We start from the raw sequence: 20,758 nt of genomic DNA, 5'->3' as shown, positions 1-20,758 counted from the left end.
GCACTTCTAGAGGACATATCAAGTCATCGGACCCTGTGCCACTTCCTTGTGTAAGCATTAAAGCCAGAGCGATCCCCTATAGAAATCCACAGCCATTTGAGGATCATTGATTAGGTGGTTGTGCAGGTCTTTGGGCAGCGCCTGTTCCATTGAAATCCAATAGTGAGTTGAGGGTCTGATTAGGACAATGGCAGACAGAGACTATGGTGGATTGATTTGGCCCAGAGGAAGGAGAAAGATGGCAAATTAACCTTTATCTTTGGATTCAGACCTGAGACACTGTGGAGAGGGAAAGACGAGAGGAAAACTGGTTTGTTATTTCAAACTGTAAATGGATGAACGTTTCTGTGGGTGAGATAGGTAATTTAGTGTTTAAATAATGTATTTGAGTTGCAACATGACCAAACATGCAAGAAATGTTGACGTTATTCAACTGCACATGTTCAGTGATGATTGTCAGTACATATTTTTACAATTACAGTGTATGATTTGCCTTCATATGGAAACAGGAATATGTGCCAAAAGTAATCATCGACTCAGGATGAAGTACAGTGCTGTAGTAACACAATTTTGTTGCTACAGTGTCCTTAAAAACTCACAGTGAATATAAATTTGCTTTAATAGAGGAAACACTTCACATTATTCAATCATGCAGTAGAAAGTGCTGTTTCAAGAAGTGTGTATGCATATGTGTGTCTGTGATGTGTCTGTCCATGATAGCAGTAATACATGACTGGGGGTGGCACACTCTCCACATAAACAAACCCAATTAAGTCAACATAATTGGTTTGCATAAAACTGCATAAACAACATTTCCATCCGCCCGCCCGCCTACACACACACTCACACACACACAGATGTACAAGTAATTGCACAAACAACTGTAAATAAACACACTTAAGCACACAAGGAAACACACATAAGAGCACAAAGGCACATAGGATGTGTGCTGAAATATTCACACGCACACACACAGACCTCCTGCCTCACACACGAATAGATCCAGCAGCGCTGCTTCAAAGAGAGAATATTCGATTAGTTAGTCTGTCACCATGTGGCGGGAGGGAAAGGGAAACGTCACTTTATGAATGTTGAGGCAACTCTGAAATAACATATAGAAACACTGGCTCCCTATTTCTATGTGTGTATGTACCAGTAATGAAAGAATTACAACTTTACTTAAGTAAAATTAGCAATACCAAAATGTAAAAACATTCAATTTCAAGGCCCTCAATTCAAAATGTCTTCAGTAAAAATACACAAATAATAGCAGGACAGTGTGCTCATTCCAGTTATTATGATATACATTATGTTATTGGATTATTATCATTAACCGTGCATTTATCATACAAGCTTGAGTGGGAGAAAATTTTAATTATTATCATGTTGTGAGTAATCTTGTTTTTATCTGAATAAGTAACTATAGATGTACAGTAGTGGTGGGGTAAAAAATTGCATAAAATGGAAATACTCAAGTAAAGTTCCATAAAATTATGCTGAAATACAGTATTTGAGCCTCTGGTATGTGTGTATGCATGTTTGTGTTCTGCCATGTGATGGAATATGCTGCTCCTGATGATCTACACTCTAATGTGTGTGCTTGTTTCTGCTTATGTGTGTGTATTAATACTACATTGTTCTGTTTGTGTAGTATGTGCTTGGATGTCTGACTGGAGGAGCCTCTAAAGCCTCTTGGAAAGGGTCATGGCCACTTGTTGCTGCAGGGACCGATTTAGCTGCAGTGCGGTTTGAGATGGGTGGATGGGTAGTGAGGATGAAGCGTGCTAGCAGGAGTTTACTGAACCCTTAAACTATGAAAACCGACCCTACGATAAAGGCTAGTCTTTGTGTGTGTGTGTGTGTGTGTGTGTGTGTGTGTGTGTGTGTGTGTGTGTGTGTGTGTGTGTGTGTGTGTGTGTGTGTGTGTGTGTGCAGGGATGCATGCCAGGCACCAGCTACGCTGTCAGACTCTGTTTGTTTGGATGGCAGAGTGGTGGTGACAGCAGCTTGTACTGTATGTGTGTGTGTGAGTGCGTGCCACTATGAAGGTATAAATAGGGAACAGTGCCCTCCATGCTCCACTACTCTTTCCACATAGCCATGTAAATTGTCACCAGAGATGAGATTAATGCAAAGACATATGAGTGTGTGCATATGTGTATGTATGTGTGTGTAGAGAGAGAAAGAGAAAAAAAAAAGTCAGAGGGAAAAGAAAGAAAGAAAAGAAACTGAGAACCTTGTTGTGAAAGAACTGAAAAACATTTGAGAGAAGAAGCTGTATAGTAGAGTAGGACAAGGCCTCGTCCCTCCTTCCTTCCGAGTGAAGCTCGGAGCACATCGTAATTATTTCACAACCAATTACTTTTCTAAACAAAGGCTGTTCTCACCTCTCCTCTGTCCTTCCTCCCTCGCCTACTCCTTTCCTCTCCTCACGATCATTTTTAACAAGTTGCCATTAAATAATTACGTCCAAATAAAACAAACAGGCTCCACAGTGAGTCCTGGCACGTTTAATCCGTACCATTAATAATTCATACACTGAATCTTTGACGTGCAGCTCTTCTCCGCGTGCTGCTGAGAGAGAGGAGAGGAGAGAGCTAAATGTCAGCAGGAGCTGACTGTGTATCTATGCCTGTCCATAGAAAAAAAATCTGGCTGTGAATGAAGATGTAAAACAAATAAATGGTATGGAAATGTCTCTTACTGGTGTGCATGTGTGTGTGCAATTCAATATTTGTGTTGATTGGTAAGATTGTCTGGCTGTAACTATGCACAATGTGTAACTTTTTGTGTGAATTTTTTGAGTACATGTTCGCTTTTTTGTAGTGTTACACGGGCTTTTGTTAGCTATTTGTGATCATGCTTGTATCTATTTGCCAGTTATAATACATTTTAGTTTCATCTATGCGTGTTTTCATGTGTATGTGCTTGTTCCTTGTAATGCTAGTGTTCCCATAGGTGCTCTACAACACAATTAGCACATGTGGCAATCCACATGCAACTGTCTGCAATTTACACCTCAATGAGTGCGCAGCTGAACACACACATCAAAACATACACAAACACACACTAATGAAAATGAATGTGAAAAAAAGCCCTGCCACTCTCATTCAGACATATTCACTTGAAAACAACTGAGGCAGATGTTTCAGAAAATCTAAAAAGGAATTTTTTACATTTAATTCATTCAGTGCTTTTTTTCTGTATTCAAATAATTTCTGACTTTCAGATTTCAATTACAATTCATTCATGAGAGATCTGAGCGCACCTGTACAAATGTTTGTCCCTAACACTGATCTATCAAAGAGCATTAGGCTTTAAAGACGAACAGATCTGATGTTTTGATCATGGTGACAGGGCTTTAGAAGGACGGGGCATGCTGCATGAAGACATGAAGAACAAACAGGAAGATATCTAGAATGAGGATGCTCTTTGGAACGCCGCTGAGGAGTCAAATAACTGTAATTTCCTCTTTATAAAAAGGCACTTAGCGAGCACATCCATTTTCTACTCTTTCCTCATGATACAAGGCAGCAAGGGCCAAAAGTAATGGCAGTTCATTGCGTTTTTGGAGATAATGCTCCTTGCTAAAAACCCAATACACATTTTAAACTTCTCTTCCACAAGGACTGTTGAGACAACCCTGAGTCTCCTTTGAAGAGAGGGAGTGCAGTCTTTGAAGCTTTTTTTCATCAGGGTTTCAAACACAAATGCTGGGGAAGTTCAAAGCCGAGGGGGAGTACTTGTGGCCATATTTCTGCTTTGTTTCAGGGCCCTGGTAATATTAAGCGTAGAAGTTACTGTGTGTTTGTGTGTGTGTGTGTGTGTATATGTGTGTGTGTATGTAATGTCAGTGAAGAAAAGTCAACCAGACAGTCAGTGAAAAGACTTTTATTAATTGGTGATGAAAGGAAGGTGTGGGTGTGCATTAGCAGACGTCCGTATTTGCTTGGAAGTGTGTGCAGATACACTGTATACACAGGGATGGAGTGATGCCTCTGCTCAGCTACACAGTGCACACACATTCACACACACACTCCCTAATTTTTTCCTCACCAACACAGACCCCCTGGAGCAGCGGGGGCCATTTTTGCTAAAGTGAGGTAACAGCAATGAGCACTAATAGACTGGTGTAGAATAGAGAGAGAAAGGGCTGCTTCAGCACCATCTCTTAATACAACCCTTAGGCTGTAAATGCACACACACCTGCACCACCCAACAAATACACACACACACACACACACACACACACACACACACACACACACACACACACACACACACACACACACACACTCACACACGTACCAAGGTAATATCCCCTCCTTGCTGCGTCTTTAGGGGAAAGAGGCAGATAAACAGCAGGCTCCAATAATGGTGGTTTAGATCTCTATGGGTGCGAGTCAATGCCTCTCCAAGCCGGGGGCTAATGCCAGTTAACTCTCCCTATAGGGGACGAGCGCAGGCCTGCAGTGGCTCGCAAAACAAGCGCTCTCCCAAGATCCTCATTACTTCCAACGCTGAGTAGCAACTGTAAGTAAAGCAAAACTGCAGCTTAAGCTAAAAAAACAGCGAGCAGGATGCGGGGGAGAGAGAGAGCGATGGAGTGAGAGAAAGCAAGAAAATAGGTGTTGGGGAGAGAAAATAATTGCGCACTGTGCTCCAGTTAGGGCTTTCCAGTCGGACGGAGTTAGAATGGGATTTCTCTAAACGGCTAACACAGCAAGCGGGCGCTGTCTTTTTTTTTTTTTTTTTTTCCTGTTTTGGCCAACGGTGTGCTTTGTGAATATAATGCCTGTGGGGAGGGCATTTTACTGTTTCACTCCGAACACGAGCAGCCATCAGGAGGAGAAGAGACAGAGGCATGTGGGAGGTGGGGAAAGAGTTGTAGTGGTGGTGGGGTTGATGTGTGGATGGGGATGAAGACGAAAAAAAAAAAAAGGAGGACAAAAGTGGAGAAAGAGAGCTGGAGGAGAGATGTGGAGAAATAAGAGGGAGGAACAGAGGCAGAAATGTGGATGGAAAATTCAGCCTTGTTCCTCGGTGGGAGGCCTGTACCACAGCAACGCTCTGAGCGAAGAAAGCAGCTGAGACAAACAGAGATGGGGAGGAAAGGGTGGGGACGAGGGAACATGAGACACAAGAGGGAACATAAGAGAAAGCGAGCACGATAAAAATAATGAGAGAAAGAGAGAGGGACAGGGACAGCCAGAGGCAGTGTTCCCACCACACAGCCTCTTAGGGAGTGGTGCGACTAGAAAACTTGCCCGGCTCCACACACTCTACACTGCAAAACACACTCGCATAAAAACTCAACTCCCCCACCCTCTTCCGCTGCTTTCTTGTAATAACTTTCACCACTAACAGAGGGAAAATATAAGTTTTGGATGAGCAGCCCTGCAGCCTCTTTACTGGTCTGATATTTTGCAGCTTGTAAATTTGTTTTTCTCTCTCGTTGGGGAAATCGTTTAATGGCATTGTTTTGAAGAATTGCCACCTTTTTGCATGCAAGCCCAATCTGAGGTCATCACTCCTGTTCCTTCCAGGCTTCTATGCTTGACCTTTGACCTCAGTGTGGAAAAAGAGCGCAAGTTTTCTTTTTGCTGTGGCTCTTATTACCATAATTAGAGACAGAAATATGTTTTTTAAAAATTAAAAACTGAGTGCAAACCACAGGCAAGGCTGGGGGAAAATGAAAAGGACAAGAGTGGATAGAAAGCGGGTTGGAGGAGATTCACAGGGAAGGACCCTTGAGCTAACAAACTGGACAGGCCTGGTTTTCTCTCCCTCTCTGTTTCAAACCCTCCATCCATCCGTCCTTCCCCTCTCCCTCCTTCACTCGCCCTGACCTCTCTGTCCTTTTCTAGGCCCTGGAAGCACTTGAAGCGAAGCGCAGATAAACAGCTTAAACTCTCCCGAGCGCTCGCCCGCAAGCTCCAATCACCTCTTTAGAAGAAAATAAAAACTTGGGAGGGGTGAGGAGAGATGGAAGAAAGAGGTGAGAGGATGAGGAACAGGGAGAGGGGAAGGAAGGAGGAAGGGGCACTGTTAACTGGACCTCGGAGGACCTTGGTGGAGAGAGAAGAACAAGAGAGAGAAAAATAGAAGAGGGAGAGATGAGTATTTGTGATTTTCTGCAGCAGATAGAGAAAGCTGGGCCATGGAGGAGTGTGGATGTGTTCTGTGTCAATTAGTAGCTGCACAATGTGGAAAAGTATTGCAGTTTGGCCTTCAAAGGCTGGCAGGCATGCAGACATAAATGTGTAAACACAGCGGCACACAGAGAGATAAAAATACCCAAACACGCACCAGACCTGAAAAAGGGCATAAATACAGACAGTAACAATCTAGTTTCCCTACTATCTTTCAGTCTAAACAAAGATCGCCATGGTGACTGACACATAAGGTTACTGCGTATTTTCTAATTAGTTAAGACGGTCACTTTTCTTTTTTTTTTTTAAAACAAAACAAAGCTTGATTGGGAAAATCTGTTTTGAGAACATGCTGTACTATCCATACTGCAGTATATGTACAGGTGAGTGACAAATGAAAAGAAAAAACCTGAATAAATGAATAGAGAAACAAATGCAAATTCTTCTACACAGGGCACTGCATGGCCAAGGGCTCCATAGTTACAAGATCTCAAACCAGTGAACATCTGTAGGTAACTGTGGAGCAACAGCTTCCTGGAGAACTTCCACTACTTTTAGATCAGAAAAGCATCAGAAGAGCAATATATTTTCTTGCAAATACATTTTGTTGACACTGAAATCTGTTGTGGAATTTTTCCCTCACACAGCAGCAGACATCTCTGCACCTTATCAGCTCCATCCCATCAGCAACAGTGATCCAAGCTGATGACAACTGAGTTTCTGTTTGTGTGAAGTTTGATTTAGTATGTATCAGGTTCAGCCTGGTAATGGATATGTCTTTGACGCATTTTCGGGAAGAAGTGATAGCCATACTAAGGCTGACAGGAAGTGACGCCATACTGACAGGTTGTCAACCTGGAGACAACTTGTCAAACCAGCCCATGTACACACTCAAAAGCGCACAGCAAACGCTATGTTATCTAGAAATATCCAGGAAATGCAGAGTTATGGAAAGTCAGACACACACATGCAAATCAGCATATCTGGTGTTTCTGTGGCTGCTGCAGTTGTGGCGACACTAACTGGCCCAACTTTTTTCAGGGCCTTGTGTTCTGAACTTTGACTGGATGACTTTGCCTCTTGCTCCCACAGCTCGCAGTCAGCAATGGAAGCTCGAAAGCCGGCACCTCCCATTCCACCCCACATCCATTCAGATGAGATGAATGTCTGCTTGCCTCGTCCCTGATGTCTCATGGAAGGAGAAAAATATTCTGAGGATGCTCTGAATTGCTTCAGAGACACTGGGAGGAAGGAGGGGTGTGTGTGTGTGTGTGTGTGTGTGTGTGTATGATAGGCCCTCTTTGTGTATGTGTGTGTATGTGCATACGAGGTGGAGGAAGAGGAGGGGGAGGTTGGCGGTTGAGCAATGTGATTTCTGCTCGACTGTCACAAATCTAGCGCAACAGGAAAATCAATTTGGCCCTGTGTGTGCCTTTTTGGCTCCGGGAGAGAATCCAAATAGCAAGGCGAGGCCCGGATAATGTTACAGTGTATTGGATTTGCTTCATGGAGAGACAGGGACAGAGTGAGCGAGAGAAAGAGAGAGAGAGAAAGAGGGGGTGGGGGTGGGGTTGGGGTGGGTGGGTGGGGGGGTTGGAGGAGAAGTGAGGAGACAAGAGAATCACAGGCATGCTGTGGAGCTCCGACAAGATAGATTTGTGCAAGTGTATGGGTGTATGATAGGCTGGCAATCTGTCAGTCTCCCCCGTCTGACTTTTTCTAACACATACACGTACATGCACGCGCACACACACACACACAGACAAACAACACTGTCACTCATCCATGCAAGCGTGTATCGGTGAATCATATATGTGTGACCATATATGTGTAGTGTGAAATAAACTGTTAAGGTTTGTGTGCTGAGGTGCTGCTATGTGTGCTTTACCTGCCTTCTGTGTCATTTTTCTATGTGCGTGTTGTGTGTGTGTGTGTGTGCTTGACAGCCAGGTGAAAGGATGACATGATGAAATTGCTCTCCTCTGACCGCTGTCAAGGGTAACGTGTATCCCGTGAGTGCTCAGTCGTGTGACATGTCGCATCACTCCATGGAGGGAGGCTGACCAGTGACAGAATAACACACAAACACACACAGTGATTTTTGTTTGTGTTTAAAGGAAAGACCTGGACAAACACACTTTAAAGAGGCTCTATTATGCTTTTCCTTTTTTCTGTCATATATGTCATGTGTATATATATATATATATATATATATATATATATATATAAATATTTGTATATTTTCTGTCATATATATGATGTTACAATATCAGATGTACATATTACACGTAGCCAAAGTTTAACGTATGTAAAGGTAATCCCTGTGAGACAAGAAGCTCAGATGTCAGACTGCTCTGAACACTTGGTTTTTCCATGTAAGCTTATAATAGATTTTTAAAATTTATTTTATTTTTTATACAGTCCAAGCTCAGCTCATTCTCCAAAAACAGTCTTAATGTTCTGCAGCACAGAAACAACAAGTGGTGCTGGTGTACAAAACAGTTGTTTGGCAACTGCAGAATAACATTTTTACCTGCAATGTTACCTCTGCTATTTAAACAGGTAATCACGTAATATTTACTGAACAGAGATGTCCTACTGCAGATGTCCACTCTCATATTCCAGATTGAATTCAGGCTCAAACATGTATGTATGGATTTGAGCAGTTACCATTTCCAGTGAATTATATTCTGTTACTTGCTTTCAGAACATCCACACCAGTAAGAGGACAAGTCCTTTATTCTTCTGGATGTTGGCCCATCAGAAGAAAGTGGGCTTTTTAAGGAGGCCTGGGCTAATATTTTCTTTTTCATTCAGAGGCTCAACTGAGGGGTTGCATAACAGGCAGTATGAGACAAATGAGGTTTTTTTTTAACTGTGAATCATGCAAAGCTACTCTAGTGGAGCCCCAGATTAAAAATATAGAGCAGAAAATGAGCATAATAGGTCCCCTTGAAGACTTATGCAGCTTTAATTTTTCTTTGTATTTTTCCTGTATCTGGACACTTGCCCAAACTGATAATATGACATCACATGGTGACATTTAGACACAAAGTTTACGGAGAAATATTTTCAAACTACCTTAACCATCAAAGCAAACAACAACAGTCAAGTCGAGGGACAGAATCCATGATAGAAGAGACTGCTAATTCCAGTTTCTGCACTGACAGTAGCCCTAATGGAGCAGAATGCAATGCAGCTGCAAGATATCGTGTGTTTTGACTTTTTCTTGACTGGAGCTCAAACTACCGCAGATAAAAACTGTTTTGGTTTTTCACACTTATTAATTATCTTATTAATGTTTGTCTTATTTTGTTTATTTTGATGACAATGTTGTTCACAAAACTGCTTTAAATAATGAGGAATATGTTTTTCTTTTTTTATGGCTACAGACCGGGAGTACTTAAGATACTAATCTCAGAAAAGAACACACACACGTGCGCACACACAAGCAAGCAAATACACAGTGTTGCTTGTTAACTCCCTTGCTCCTCTTCTCCTCACTGACTTGCTTCGAACTATGACTACAACATTAACCAAAGTGTCCTAACTTGTGATGAAGCGTTAGAGAGCAGAGCATTAGTAATCAGATGTGTGCTAACCACATTAGTTCTCCTGTGTCTCTCTTAGGCTGGCTGCTCCTTGATCTAATTCAAACTGATTGTAGTACAGCCGCTAAAACATGCCAGATGTTACTCACTGCTCCATGCTTTATCACCATTTATTTGGCGTGGGGAATATTTTAAAATATTTTCTTATTAATCATGTCCCAACAATCAGTTTCGCTTCCTGTCTTTGCCGCCTCATTCCGGATTCTTGTCATGATTCTTGGCACGAGCGCCTGGAAACCCACTGTCCCAGTTTTTCATTAGCGTCAATCACTCTGGTAAGCGGCTGTGAGGAGAGGAGGTGGAGGAGGAGCTGGCGTCAGGTTCTCACTCAAGACATTTTGCCCCGCCTCGTCAGAGTGACTGACAGGTCTGAGATATGCTGATGCGCCGGTCAGTCACTCATTTGGGCAGAGAGGTGGTGGGATGACAGCGAGGCCAGAAGGGAGCTGCACGCGCACACACACACACACACACACACACACACACACACACACACACACACACACACACATATTTGCATGCCTGTCTCAGGCAAATCAAATCCACACTTGTTTATAAAGTGTTTATCTAAATGGTTATGTGGCCTCAGGAGACAAACAGGCACACCGTGCATTGTCTGATAATCCTGTCGGTGTCTTGTTTGGCCTGCCATATTTTAGATAAGGCTACAAATCAGATGGGAGGTCCTCCACTAAGAGCTAGTTTCAAGTCATTAACACTCAGAGTGAAGAGGAAATATTGTCTGGACAGATATGTTAGAAACACTTGTACAATCCACAGGTAGCAGCGAAATTGACTCTATTAAAATTCCACTGCAATATAAGGATGTTTTTCTACAACAGTGATCAAAGACTTAACAAATCCCCACAATGCAAAGACAAATAGTTTGTGAAGAAAATGTATGAGACATATTCCAGGAAGTGCTCTGCACTTAGCTGTAATATTCAAAGTGGTCTGAATTAGGATTTCAAATGGACCAGAGATATCAAAGTCTGGACAAGTTGGATTGATATTATTTGGTCTTCTGCTGCAGCGTACACTCAGCTTCATCCTCTGCCCAAACTGGCAGAATGAAAATTGATCTGAGTGGATTATACAGTGAGTTGGAAATGAGAAAAAAGATGCTGTTAGACTAAGATGTTGCCACTAGCTCCGGGTCATTTAGATTGATCTAAAAGGAGGTCAAACCCTGCTCAACTAACACTTGAGCAAAATCTCAGTGGATACGTTCGAATGGAAAATATTATAATGGATAATCATGTTAAATTAAGACACTGGTTAAGTAGTAAAACAACAAGTTCATCCTTGTTTTTCCTCGTCTGATTTATTTGCCTGTTTGGTCATACAAAGGTGTGAAACAAAAGCTTTATCCTAGCAATACACTCTCAGACTGCAAACACATACTACATTTAAATAGTGGAATGCTGTTATTTGTGGAAACATGTATACCTATTCTGCACCAGGGTCAGTTTTCTACATGACCTTTTTAAAATCCTCTTTAAATGCACATATTTAAAAAACAAATGAAATCAGGCTTCGGTCTTTAAATAGCAAAATAAATGGAAAGGTCAAACAGAAATGTAGGTGTGATAACTGTGAAATGCTTTCAGCTGCAACAGGTTCACTAATGGCACTGCTTTAAAGATCCTCCTAGGATTATTACTATTATTATTTTCAAACAGCAAATAAACCCTGAAAAAAATCTGGTGAGAAACTCTGCTAGCCACACCTCAATCAGTGATGTCACAGCAGCTATTTTTCATCAGCTGTCAAAGGCAATATGCCTGATGTGACATCACTGACTGGGGCATGTTTGTGATTGTTTTCTAATTTGGTTTCAAACAGCAGCCTCTTGTTTGGTGGCACAAAGCAATTTCCCCTTAAGCTGTAAAGCAATTTTGCAAATTTCCCAGGGAATCTAACTTGGCGGTGCACGATGTAAAATGCAGTGCAGTGTCTAGTTCCAGCAGAAAATCTTGTCAGTGATAGTCTGGTTTGTTTGTGGTGATTAAACTAATAAAGTTATGCTACAGGTTGCACCTTTCATCAAGATAAAATTAGATTATCAAGATTCATGTGCACATACTTTTAGAGGCTTTAATGGCAATCCTACCTGGGACGGCGGTGTTGGCAGAGGGTCCGCTGGCAGGAGAGATGGGTCCAGAGCCAGATCGGGACTGCTGGGACTGAGTGGAGCCTGCAGGCGAGCCAACAGGGGAGGGAGAGGGGCCGCTCCGTTGGCTGGGGAGGTGTGGGGAGGCGTGTGGGGAGAAGGGGGACTGTCCCTGGTTACTGGCGCCTCCCTGCTCCCCCTGGCTACTACTGCTGCTGCTGGAGGAACCGCCGGCGCTGACGGCTGAGCCCAGACCAACCTCCGTCCCTGTGGGGAGGTCATCAATCGAGCCGGACAGATCCTGGAACGGAATAAAGGAAATGCAGTGAGTATTTATAAAGCTCACCCAAGCATTTTATGAGAGGTGGCATGCAGCAGGTGGCACATTTAAACTCAAGCAAGCACAAAATTTTCCCAGTTCCATATTATGTCATAATAAAATAGTAGAAGTGCAACTATTTCAGCATGGTTAAATATGATTATATGGCTAAAAGACCACATTGTATCATCTATAAAAAAAAAAAAAAAGAAGAAATGAAACACATGACGAAAAAAAGCAAACATATTTCCAATGCTTTCATAAGACACTGCAGGTTAAAGGTTAAAAGTTTACACGTGCATGAGCGGTGTTTGACTTTTCTGTGACCTGCTGAGGTAGTGACAGCGGTTAATATGGCAGAGGAGCAAAAACATTACCCACAGAAGAAGCCACTACTGTACACTGTGGTGCAGTGGTAAAAATGAATTGTAATGGGCTTTCATTCAGACCAAGGGTAAGTTCATATTACAGTTTTCATTCCCTGTGGTGAGCAGTGGACTGTGCGTGTGTGTGTGTATGTGTGAGTGTGTGTGCTTAGTGGGTACTCCCCCCATGAACTGATTCCAGGGATTCCCCATTAATACTGCTGACAGAATACTCTCTGCAGAAAAATGTGGAGTGAGAAGTGAAAGAGAGATGAAAGAGAGACAGTGGTAGAAGTAAAGAGAATGTAATGTGATGGCTGTCCCCTTACTACACATCAGACACATATGGACACACACACACACACACACACACTCACAGACTAGCGGCTGTGCCTCAGCTGTAGCTAAATATGGGGGAAGTCACCTGTAAGTGACCCTAGTTTTCTGGCTGGTGCCCGCTTGGGGAGGAAGGAGAAGAGTTGCGGGTGTATGCCAGCTGATCCTACCTGCTACACCACGCCTGTTGACCCTCCACTCCTGTCCCACCTGAGTCCTGTGCATCCATTACTGTTACCACAGACAGATATGTGTCTATTAGTCTGTCTGTATGTCACTTAAAGTTTGTTATGTCTTAAAATGAATGGACCTACAACTACAAAAATGTGAAGGGAATACGGTTACATTTTGTAAGTACACACACCCAGGCCAGAAAAACAACACCTTTTGCACGTAATGTTATTGCTACCTCTAGCAGACACATGAATGTTAATCTCGTGTAACAGAAACAGAAAAATGCACTCATCACAAGTATGCATCAATCTTTTTCGTGTAAAGTCTGGGGGTCAGTGTAACATAAGCTACAGGAAAACTGCACAAGAAACAGCTTCACCCAACCTTACACTGCCACCAGCCCACTAGAAAATTATTTTTTTTTCAGACTCCAGTGTAGACTGTAGATTCAGAAACATTAAGTCTGAATCATATAAAAATAGTTCAATTTAAAATGTTGAATATTGACAAAAACATCCACACTATGTACTAGAATCAGTGCTATAAATATCTGCCAAACCCTGCAGTGCATTGACTGTCAAAAAGCCATTTGTTTTGAATTTATGCAGCTCTGTCAAATAGTCAATTTCATGTAAACAGCAGGCAAACACTGTATTTTTTCTCATTATCCTAGCACCATGTTATTTTGTATAAAAAGTGAAACAGGCATCCCCCCATCATCTTTCCATCCATGGATGGCTTAGCCTGTGGAACAGACAACCAAGTCAGTGTGGCAGTCTGTCCACGGCTGCTTGTTTTGGTTAATGCGATCTCGGCGCTGACACACAAAGCCTTTGTTTTCCATCATGCCGCTGTGAGTGCCCACCCGCTCTGCCAGCCTGCCAGTCTGTCACCTGGCATTATCTACCCTCGCACGACTGAGCACATGGGGCAATGGCTTTCCTCTCTCTCTTCCTCTCTCTCCCTCACCCATGGTACCACTCCCTGTCTCAGCCAATCAAGTCACCCAGTATTCTGAACTGACTGATGTAATGTGCTGCCTCCACCAATAGGGCTGAATGATATTTTCAACTGCCCGGCTGCCCCGGGTGCATGCCATTTGACATGGCGGTGTTACCAAGAGAGCCGGTGTAACCATGGCAATGGCTTTCCCAAAACACAGAGAGCTAGCCGGATGTACTGCTAGGTTGTTAACCCACAGGCTAATTGTGTGAATGGATGGGAATAATTGCATTTCACCTAATTGGGTGCTGTTGCCAGCTTTTCCAGTGGCAGTTTAGGGGTGGGAAAATGCGTACCAGTAATTCGTTTAGAGGCTGTTAGGCTCATTTGGATTATACACACACTTGAGCACAGCTGTGTGGCCTAAGACCAAAAAAGTAGCAGCAGTATATAACATGAAATGGTGGGAAAGCTTAACACCAGCAGACTATAAAAATGTCAATTGTAAATACCCAATAAACCCATAGTTATAACTTGTGGTTGCAGAAACACTACCGTAAAAAAGTCATTTCACAATGCACCTGCAATATAATGCATTTATCATCACATACACCCATCCTCCATGTCTACACTTAATCCTTGTCAAGGGCCATGGAGCATTTTGTTACCTGGCTAACTGTGTGGTACATAGTCATGTGTAAAGAATCGAAGCCAGCCAGCCAGCTAACCAGCCAGGCAGGCATGCGGCCGGGGGATCCAAACGCCCAACAATCTGGGGCCCCAATCCAAAGTGGCCCAAATCCAATTTGTTTGGCTCGGGGCTGCAAATTGCTCTGTGCATTGAGTCTCCAAATAGCTGTCAACCACTCCCGCTTGGCGTCCTGTATCGCTTAATTCGCTCCTGGAGCATGTAATTGTCATAATAAGAAAAATATTGAGGTGATAATAACCAGTTACTTTGAGATGCCCCCTGTCTGCCTCAAGACACACACACATACAGTCGCGTGTACGCACATAATGGGCCGAGACTGCCATCTACACATTTCACACAACATTGGAGAGGCAGTCGCTTGTGACCCTTCACCTCACTGGTGTTGGCGGCTGCCTGCACTCTCTCGTTTAGTGTGCCTCTGTTTGTGTGTGTGTGTACATGTGTGTGTGACAGGCACACAGGCAGCAGGACTGTCACAGCGAGACATGCTTGAGCACTGATGCGGCCGAGGGGACAGATGAGGCCACGCACACACTCATGCACACATACTTCCCATCCCATCTCTCACTCATACAACTGACCTGCTCTCACTCTCTCCCTCTCTCTCTCTCTCACACACACACACACACCAGCAGGGTATAAGGCATCAGTGTGAAGCAGGGAGCTGTCACATCCAGCAGACTGAGGGCCTTTTTCCCCTGACCATGGTGCTGATGTTGTCTCCTCTCGCCGCACACTGGGAATTAATCAAAGTTGCTATGGTAGAAGGCACCAAGCGTGTGTGCAAGTTTGTGTGAGAGAGAGAGAGAGAGAGAGAAAGAGAGTGAGTGTGCGTGTGTGTTTGTGAGTGTGAAAGTAGTTCTTGTCTAGACAGGGAGGAGCCAATAGCTGCAGCTTCCTGTGGACTACAGGAAAGGAGAGCGACGAGAAAAACTACTTACTTACTTCTTTCTTTCTTCCTTACTCTCTCTCTCTCTCTCACACACACACACACACAAACACACACACATTTTCTCTGTCTCTCTCTCTCTCTCTCTCTCACATCGAGTATCTATTTTTCTGTCTCTCTCTCTGTCTGCCCCTGTCAGAGGGATAGTATGGCTGAGGGCTCTGCACCAGATGGCTAGCCAGCTAACTAGAGCCTGAAATACAAACTCAAACAGCAACTGAGCACTGTGAGGGGTAACACTGAAAAACAACCTCCCTTACGGCTTCAAACTGCACACAACCAAAACATGGACTTTGCAATACAAATATTCTAACTCAATAGCAATTTTTTACCTAGAAATTTGATTGAAATACAGAATTGGTATCATATAAGTGACATTACTTCTCTACTACTTTTGTACTTTATTGTAAAACAATGTCTTTTTTATAAAATAGAATAGCTAAAAATGCACTGAGTCAATAGTTGCAATGCCTATTAAGTATATGCTTTCTTTGGCAAAACTCTACACTTGTCTAGCCATACAGGTTGTTCTGGTATTATTTTGACCAGGTAATCAAATATTCATGTTCCAAGATTTGTGCTGCTTCTGAATACGGTGGAGGTGAATGGAATTTTGTTTCTGGTGCTCCTAGCGTTGAAAAATGACATTTAAAAAATTCAACAGCAACTTCTTTCAAAATGGTGTTCCTATTACTACGATGATGAAATACAATGAAACAAGATTCACTTCCATTGTCATGGTGAGGGCTGCAGAAATCTTTTTTGTTAAATATATATATATATTTTTTTTTTTTTTTGGAGGAATGAAACCTTTAAAGAAAATAAAAACAGCATCTACGAACACTGATTTATAAATAGATTTCTATGTGCAACATTATAAATGTTGATGGGTGATTCCATGCTGCTCAGTACATGTGCTCCTCTCTTCTTTAAGCTAACACAAGAGGAATTACCTTGAACTTCAACATCCTGACTGTCTACCATGATTTCTCCTCTCTTATCCAAGGCCCCTTCTCGGTCTCCACAAGAGGTTGGGAGTTTTAGCTGCCCTAGTGCAACCGTGCTCCCCTCCCACCTGCCACACATCCCACTGGTCACCAGAACCCACTCAAGCACACAGAAGCTGATACAGGGAGGTCAGGGGGCTGTGTGGGTGGCCTGTAGTCCCGAAATTCACACAATGCAATTTGCAGCATGAATATATACATACATATGGACATGGTCTTTAGTGTATCAAAGGATAGGAACACATTTTTCAAGTCTGTCATGAAAGAATACAAGCATAACCATATATGCATTGAAAGAGCTACTGGTTGTAATTGTTTTTCCTCTCCATACTGTCATTCTAATGGGAGCCTGTGTTAGTGAAATCAAGTGCTTATTTTCTAAAGTTCAAAAGTTCTTTTTTAGTACAAAATTTCCTCTTTGTTTTACTATCAGCCCACTGCAGCTCAGCCAAAAACTCTGCCAGGGAAACACAAAGAAGTAATTTCGCAATAAAAAGCCTGTAACTCTGGAAGATACCCACTTGATTTGACTAAGTCCGACTGGTGAAGCCTCATTTTAGCTCCGGTTGAACTTTGGAATTCATACTCAGACATTCAGATAATGAGGACTGTGGATTTTGTTCCTCATCTCTTACACTGGAACTGCATTAGGAAGATATCTCTTCACAGTCAGTATGAAGAACAGGAATGAGCTTTTAATGTACATACTGTAGAGGCAGGTCAGTATTGTTTTAAGACAGACTTGAACAAATGTGAACCTGTCCTTTGATACTATTTTTCAATTTATATTTCTGTACAGTCCTATTGTTTTTACCAATGTGTATATGTATCCACACATGACTTGTGTTTTTCATGAGTCAAGAGTAAAATCCATTATAATGTTTCACATAGGGACGATTGTACTCCACCTCACTGTGGTACAGTATATATATAGAAATAACACCTCAGTGAGCTCAGAGGCCAGTTTTATTCTCTGTTTCTCTTCTCTGAGTAAATATGATGATGCAAACTGTAATTAACTCCAATAGCCATCGTTTGGAGGCCTGAGGGACAGGTCGGCTCATGGCAGCACTGTGCTCATTTATCGGCTCTGGCCGCTGTGCTTTCTATCTTTATGGTGCACTGGAGACTGAGCAGAAATGCTATTACACGAAGATGTTTTTTTTATCCTCTCCCCAAACCGTCGATTGAGGCAAAATCCAAATGAAATGCCATGCAAATGAATCCAAATGGACTGCTGACTGTGTGTATGTGTGAAAGAGGGTTTTAATGTGATGCCCCATGTAGAGCACCAACTGTAATACCCTTCGCTAAGTGCTATTAAGTACAGAAAGAAGAAGAGAAGAGAGAGACTTAGTGGAGGGAGATTTAACACAACACCCACACCATCATTTCTTTCTTTGATGTCAATCAGCTGGAATGTCTACTAAGGCTGGAATGATGATGATAATTGGTGATGATGATGAGAATTGATAAAAATCACGACAATTCAAGCACTACACTATGAAATGCTGATCAAAATGTGCTTTCTAACCCACAGTACTTTACATCCACATAACTGCTCTAAATGCTTTTGTTTGTTGTACGTAGGAATGTGCAAACATGTCTTGATGGGGTATGTCTTTGCTAGATAATGCATGCGCTTGTGTGCAAACTGGGATATATGTATGTATGAGAGCATGTGTGTGGAGATAAGAGTTGTTGAGCAGAGTCTCTGCCACTTCCTCAGGGTCTCTGAGTGAAATCTTCAGTGAGGAAGGGAGGCACAAGCCAGAGAGACACCACATACAGGCAAGAGCGCTCTTTGCAAACTAAGGGGAGATGTTTGGCATGCCTCAGGCTCGCCAGAACCCATGTGGGCTTTAGGCTAGCACCCAGTAGGCACTCAAATATGTTAGCATGCCAACCCATGGACCTCTGTGTTGTGCCATGTGCTTGGAAGCTGAATGTTCCCGTCAAGTTTCCAATTGTCTCTCATAAACTCTGCCCAAGACTGCCACAGGTGGCATACTATCTTCTTGTCCCAGCAACAACTCAGAAATGTGAAACATAGCTCTTTTCCACTGCATGGTACCATCTCAACTTGACTTGCCTTTTTTGATTTTCCATTGTGCAAAGAAGAAGAGAAGAGAGAGACTTAGAGGAGGGACCTGGTACTTTTTTTTGGTATCACCTCCACTGAGGTTCCAAGCAAGCAGAAGTGATTCTAACTGTGAACTACTGCAGACAGCTGATTGGTCAGAGAAAATTGGCACTACTACAACAAACCCACCATTTTTAAACAGCCAAGCAACTGCACAATGCTCACTGCACCCTATTACATTTCTGTCAGTCATTGTACCATACTTTTAGTATGGCAACCTACAAAACCATGCCGGGGTCAATTGAGGATGTGCAGACTGTTCTCTGTTTGATATTCCGTTGTTATCCTCCATTGTTTGTGTGTGTTGCGTTGACATCATGATAGCTTTGTGCATCATCATTATAGTAACATTGAGGGGGTACTATGTAAAGAGGAAAGTACTTGGAAGTACTTGGTACCAAAAGTGAGTAGAGCAGAGTTGAGTCGAGACTGTACCATGCAGTGGAAAAACATACATGTAACACAGGGCAACACAATATTATGAATGCTATTATGTGTTACAGCCCGTTAGGTTAAATTAGATAACTCTTGGTTTGAGGGCACTGAAAGCACAGGTTTAGTGTGCTTGAACTCAACTAGCTTGAACAATTCATTCTCAGATCACGTCTAAGGACAAAAGTGTTTATACTCGTACTCACCTCCTTCTGGCTGCATCACAAGATCTCCCTTATCTCTCTCCAAGAACTCTGTGTCTTTTGTGTGTCTTTGAGGTCTCAATACAGTGAGTTATATAAATAGGGATAATGGTGCCCACTTATAAACTGTCTCTCCTTGAAGCCATGTAAAGTGTTAGACTCACTGCACTTGTACACACCAAAGTAGTTGTGTGAAGGATGAAAGTATGAGTTTGAAACAGATGTTCAAACCTTGCCTTATTTCTGTACCTCTGCACACCTGCCCAGTCTGTGGAGTTATATGAAGCATACTGAAGCCTTTACAGTCATCAGACCTGAAATGCTGGTAGTGCTACTTTTCATGATGTGTCTACTACACTACACAAGACCACAATTAAGCTTTTTTGTTTCGACTTCTAAGTACGGACAGTGACTGTACAACAGCAGTTTGTGATTACAGAGGAACTATTTTGTGATTTAAAAAACACTCATAAACACATAATATTTGGTAGTCTACATTTTTGAAGACAAGTCTTTTTGCTCTTTCTCTCTGTTTTTGTTATCTGGAACAAAAGCAGCCTAAGAACAAACTGTTCAGGGCTTTCCAAAGTTGTGCGGAGGAGAAGCACGGCAGCACTGAAAAGCAATTGTGCTTTTCTTTTCAATTCTGCTTCTGCACACTTCACAAAGCCCAGACAATCTCTTGATAACACCACGGCATCTGGATAAAAGGAACAGAAAGCTCCCTCTGCTTTTTACCACCAGCACAAAAAAAAAACACTTGGTACAGGAGTCAAGCGGGAGGGTCAAACAGGCGTGTGGACACCTGACTCAGGATTCCAATAGATTTACTAAATCTGGTGATAATGCGAACAGTAACTCCACCACATTAGCAATTATTGCTTGTTGTAAGATAGGGGGCTTCACTGAGTGATAACTGCCCCAGCTCTTAAGCCTCTCATAATGTGGAGATATGGGGCGGGCCACTTTGAAAGGGACATTTGAGGCCCTATTACCCCTAAGCTGTTAAAGACGCCCAAATCTGGTGCTGCTTGTCTCCAAACCAGAGGGATTAGTGTTGAGTTTCACTCCGATTCCCCCAGATAATATACCAAGCTGCGGCAGCTAGGAGTACTTAGCCAGTAGACCCTATTCACTTAACACCCCCTCACTGTTTTCTGCACCAACAACAATGACAGTGAAGTGTCTCAAACAACCAACACCATCCTTTTAGTGGTTTAATAAACATGGACATTGGCCCTCTTTGTGTGCCCAGGTATTGAAGTCAAAGATGCCACAAACTCCATCTCCACCCGCCCAC

At 42.7% G+C, this 20,758-nt stretch overlaps 1 protein-coding gene across 5 annotated transcripts in view; it reads right to left on the bottom strand.

The window, feature by feature from the left end:
* The window catches only part of LOC139632594 (AT-rich interactive domain-containing protein 1B-like), a 196,470-nt gene that overhangs the window by 41,198 nt on the left and 134,514 nt on the right, over window positions 1–20,758 (bottom strand). For all 5 annotated transcript variants that reach the window (XM_071497584.1, XM_071497583.1, XM_071497582.1 and 2 more), the window contains one exon: window positions 11,877–12,177. In XM_071497584.1, coding sequence (XP_071353685.1) covers window positions 11,877–12,177 — 301 coding nt within the window. The remainder of the gene's footprint in view (window positions 1–11,876; window positions 12,178–20,758) is intronic.

This window comes from Trachinotus anak, unplaced genomic scaffold (assembly GCF_046630095.1).
Source record: "Trachinotus anak isolate AG129_WGS33_773 ecotype Australia unplaced genomic scaffold, CSIRO_AGI_Tana_v1 ptg000015l, whole genome shotgun sequence".
Classification (NCBI taxonomy): domain Eukaryota; kingdom Metazoa; phylum Chordata; class Actinopteri; order Carangiformes; family Carangidae; genus Trachinotus; species Trachinotus anak.
The sequence above is the reverse complement of the archived record's forward strand: the minus strand, read 5'-3'. Positions and strand labels throughout refer to the sequence as shown.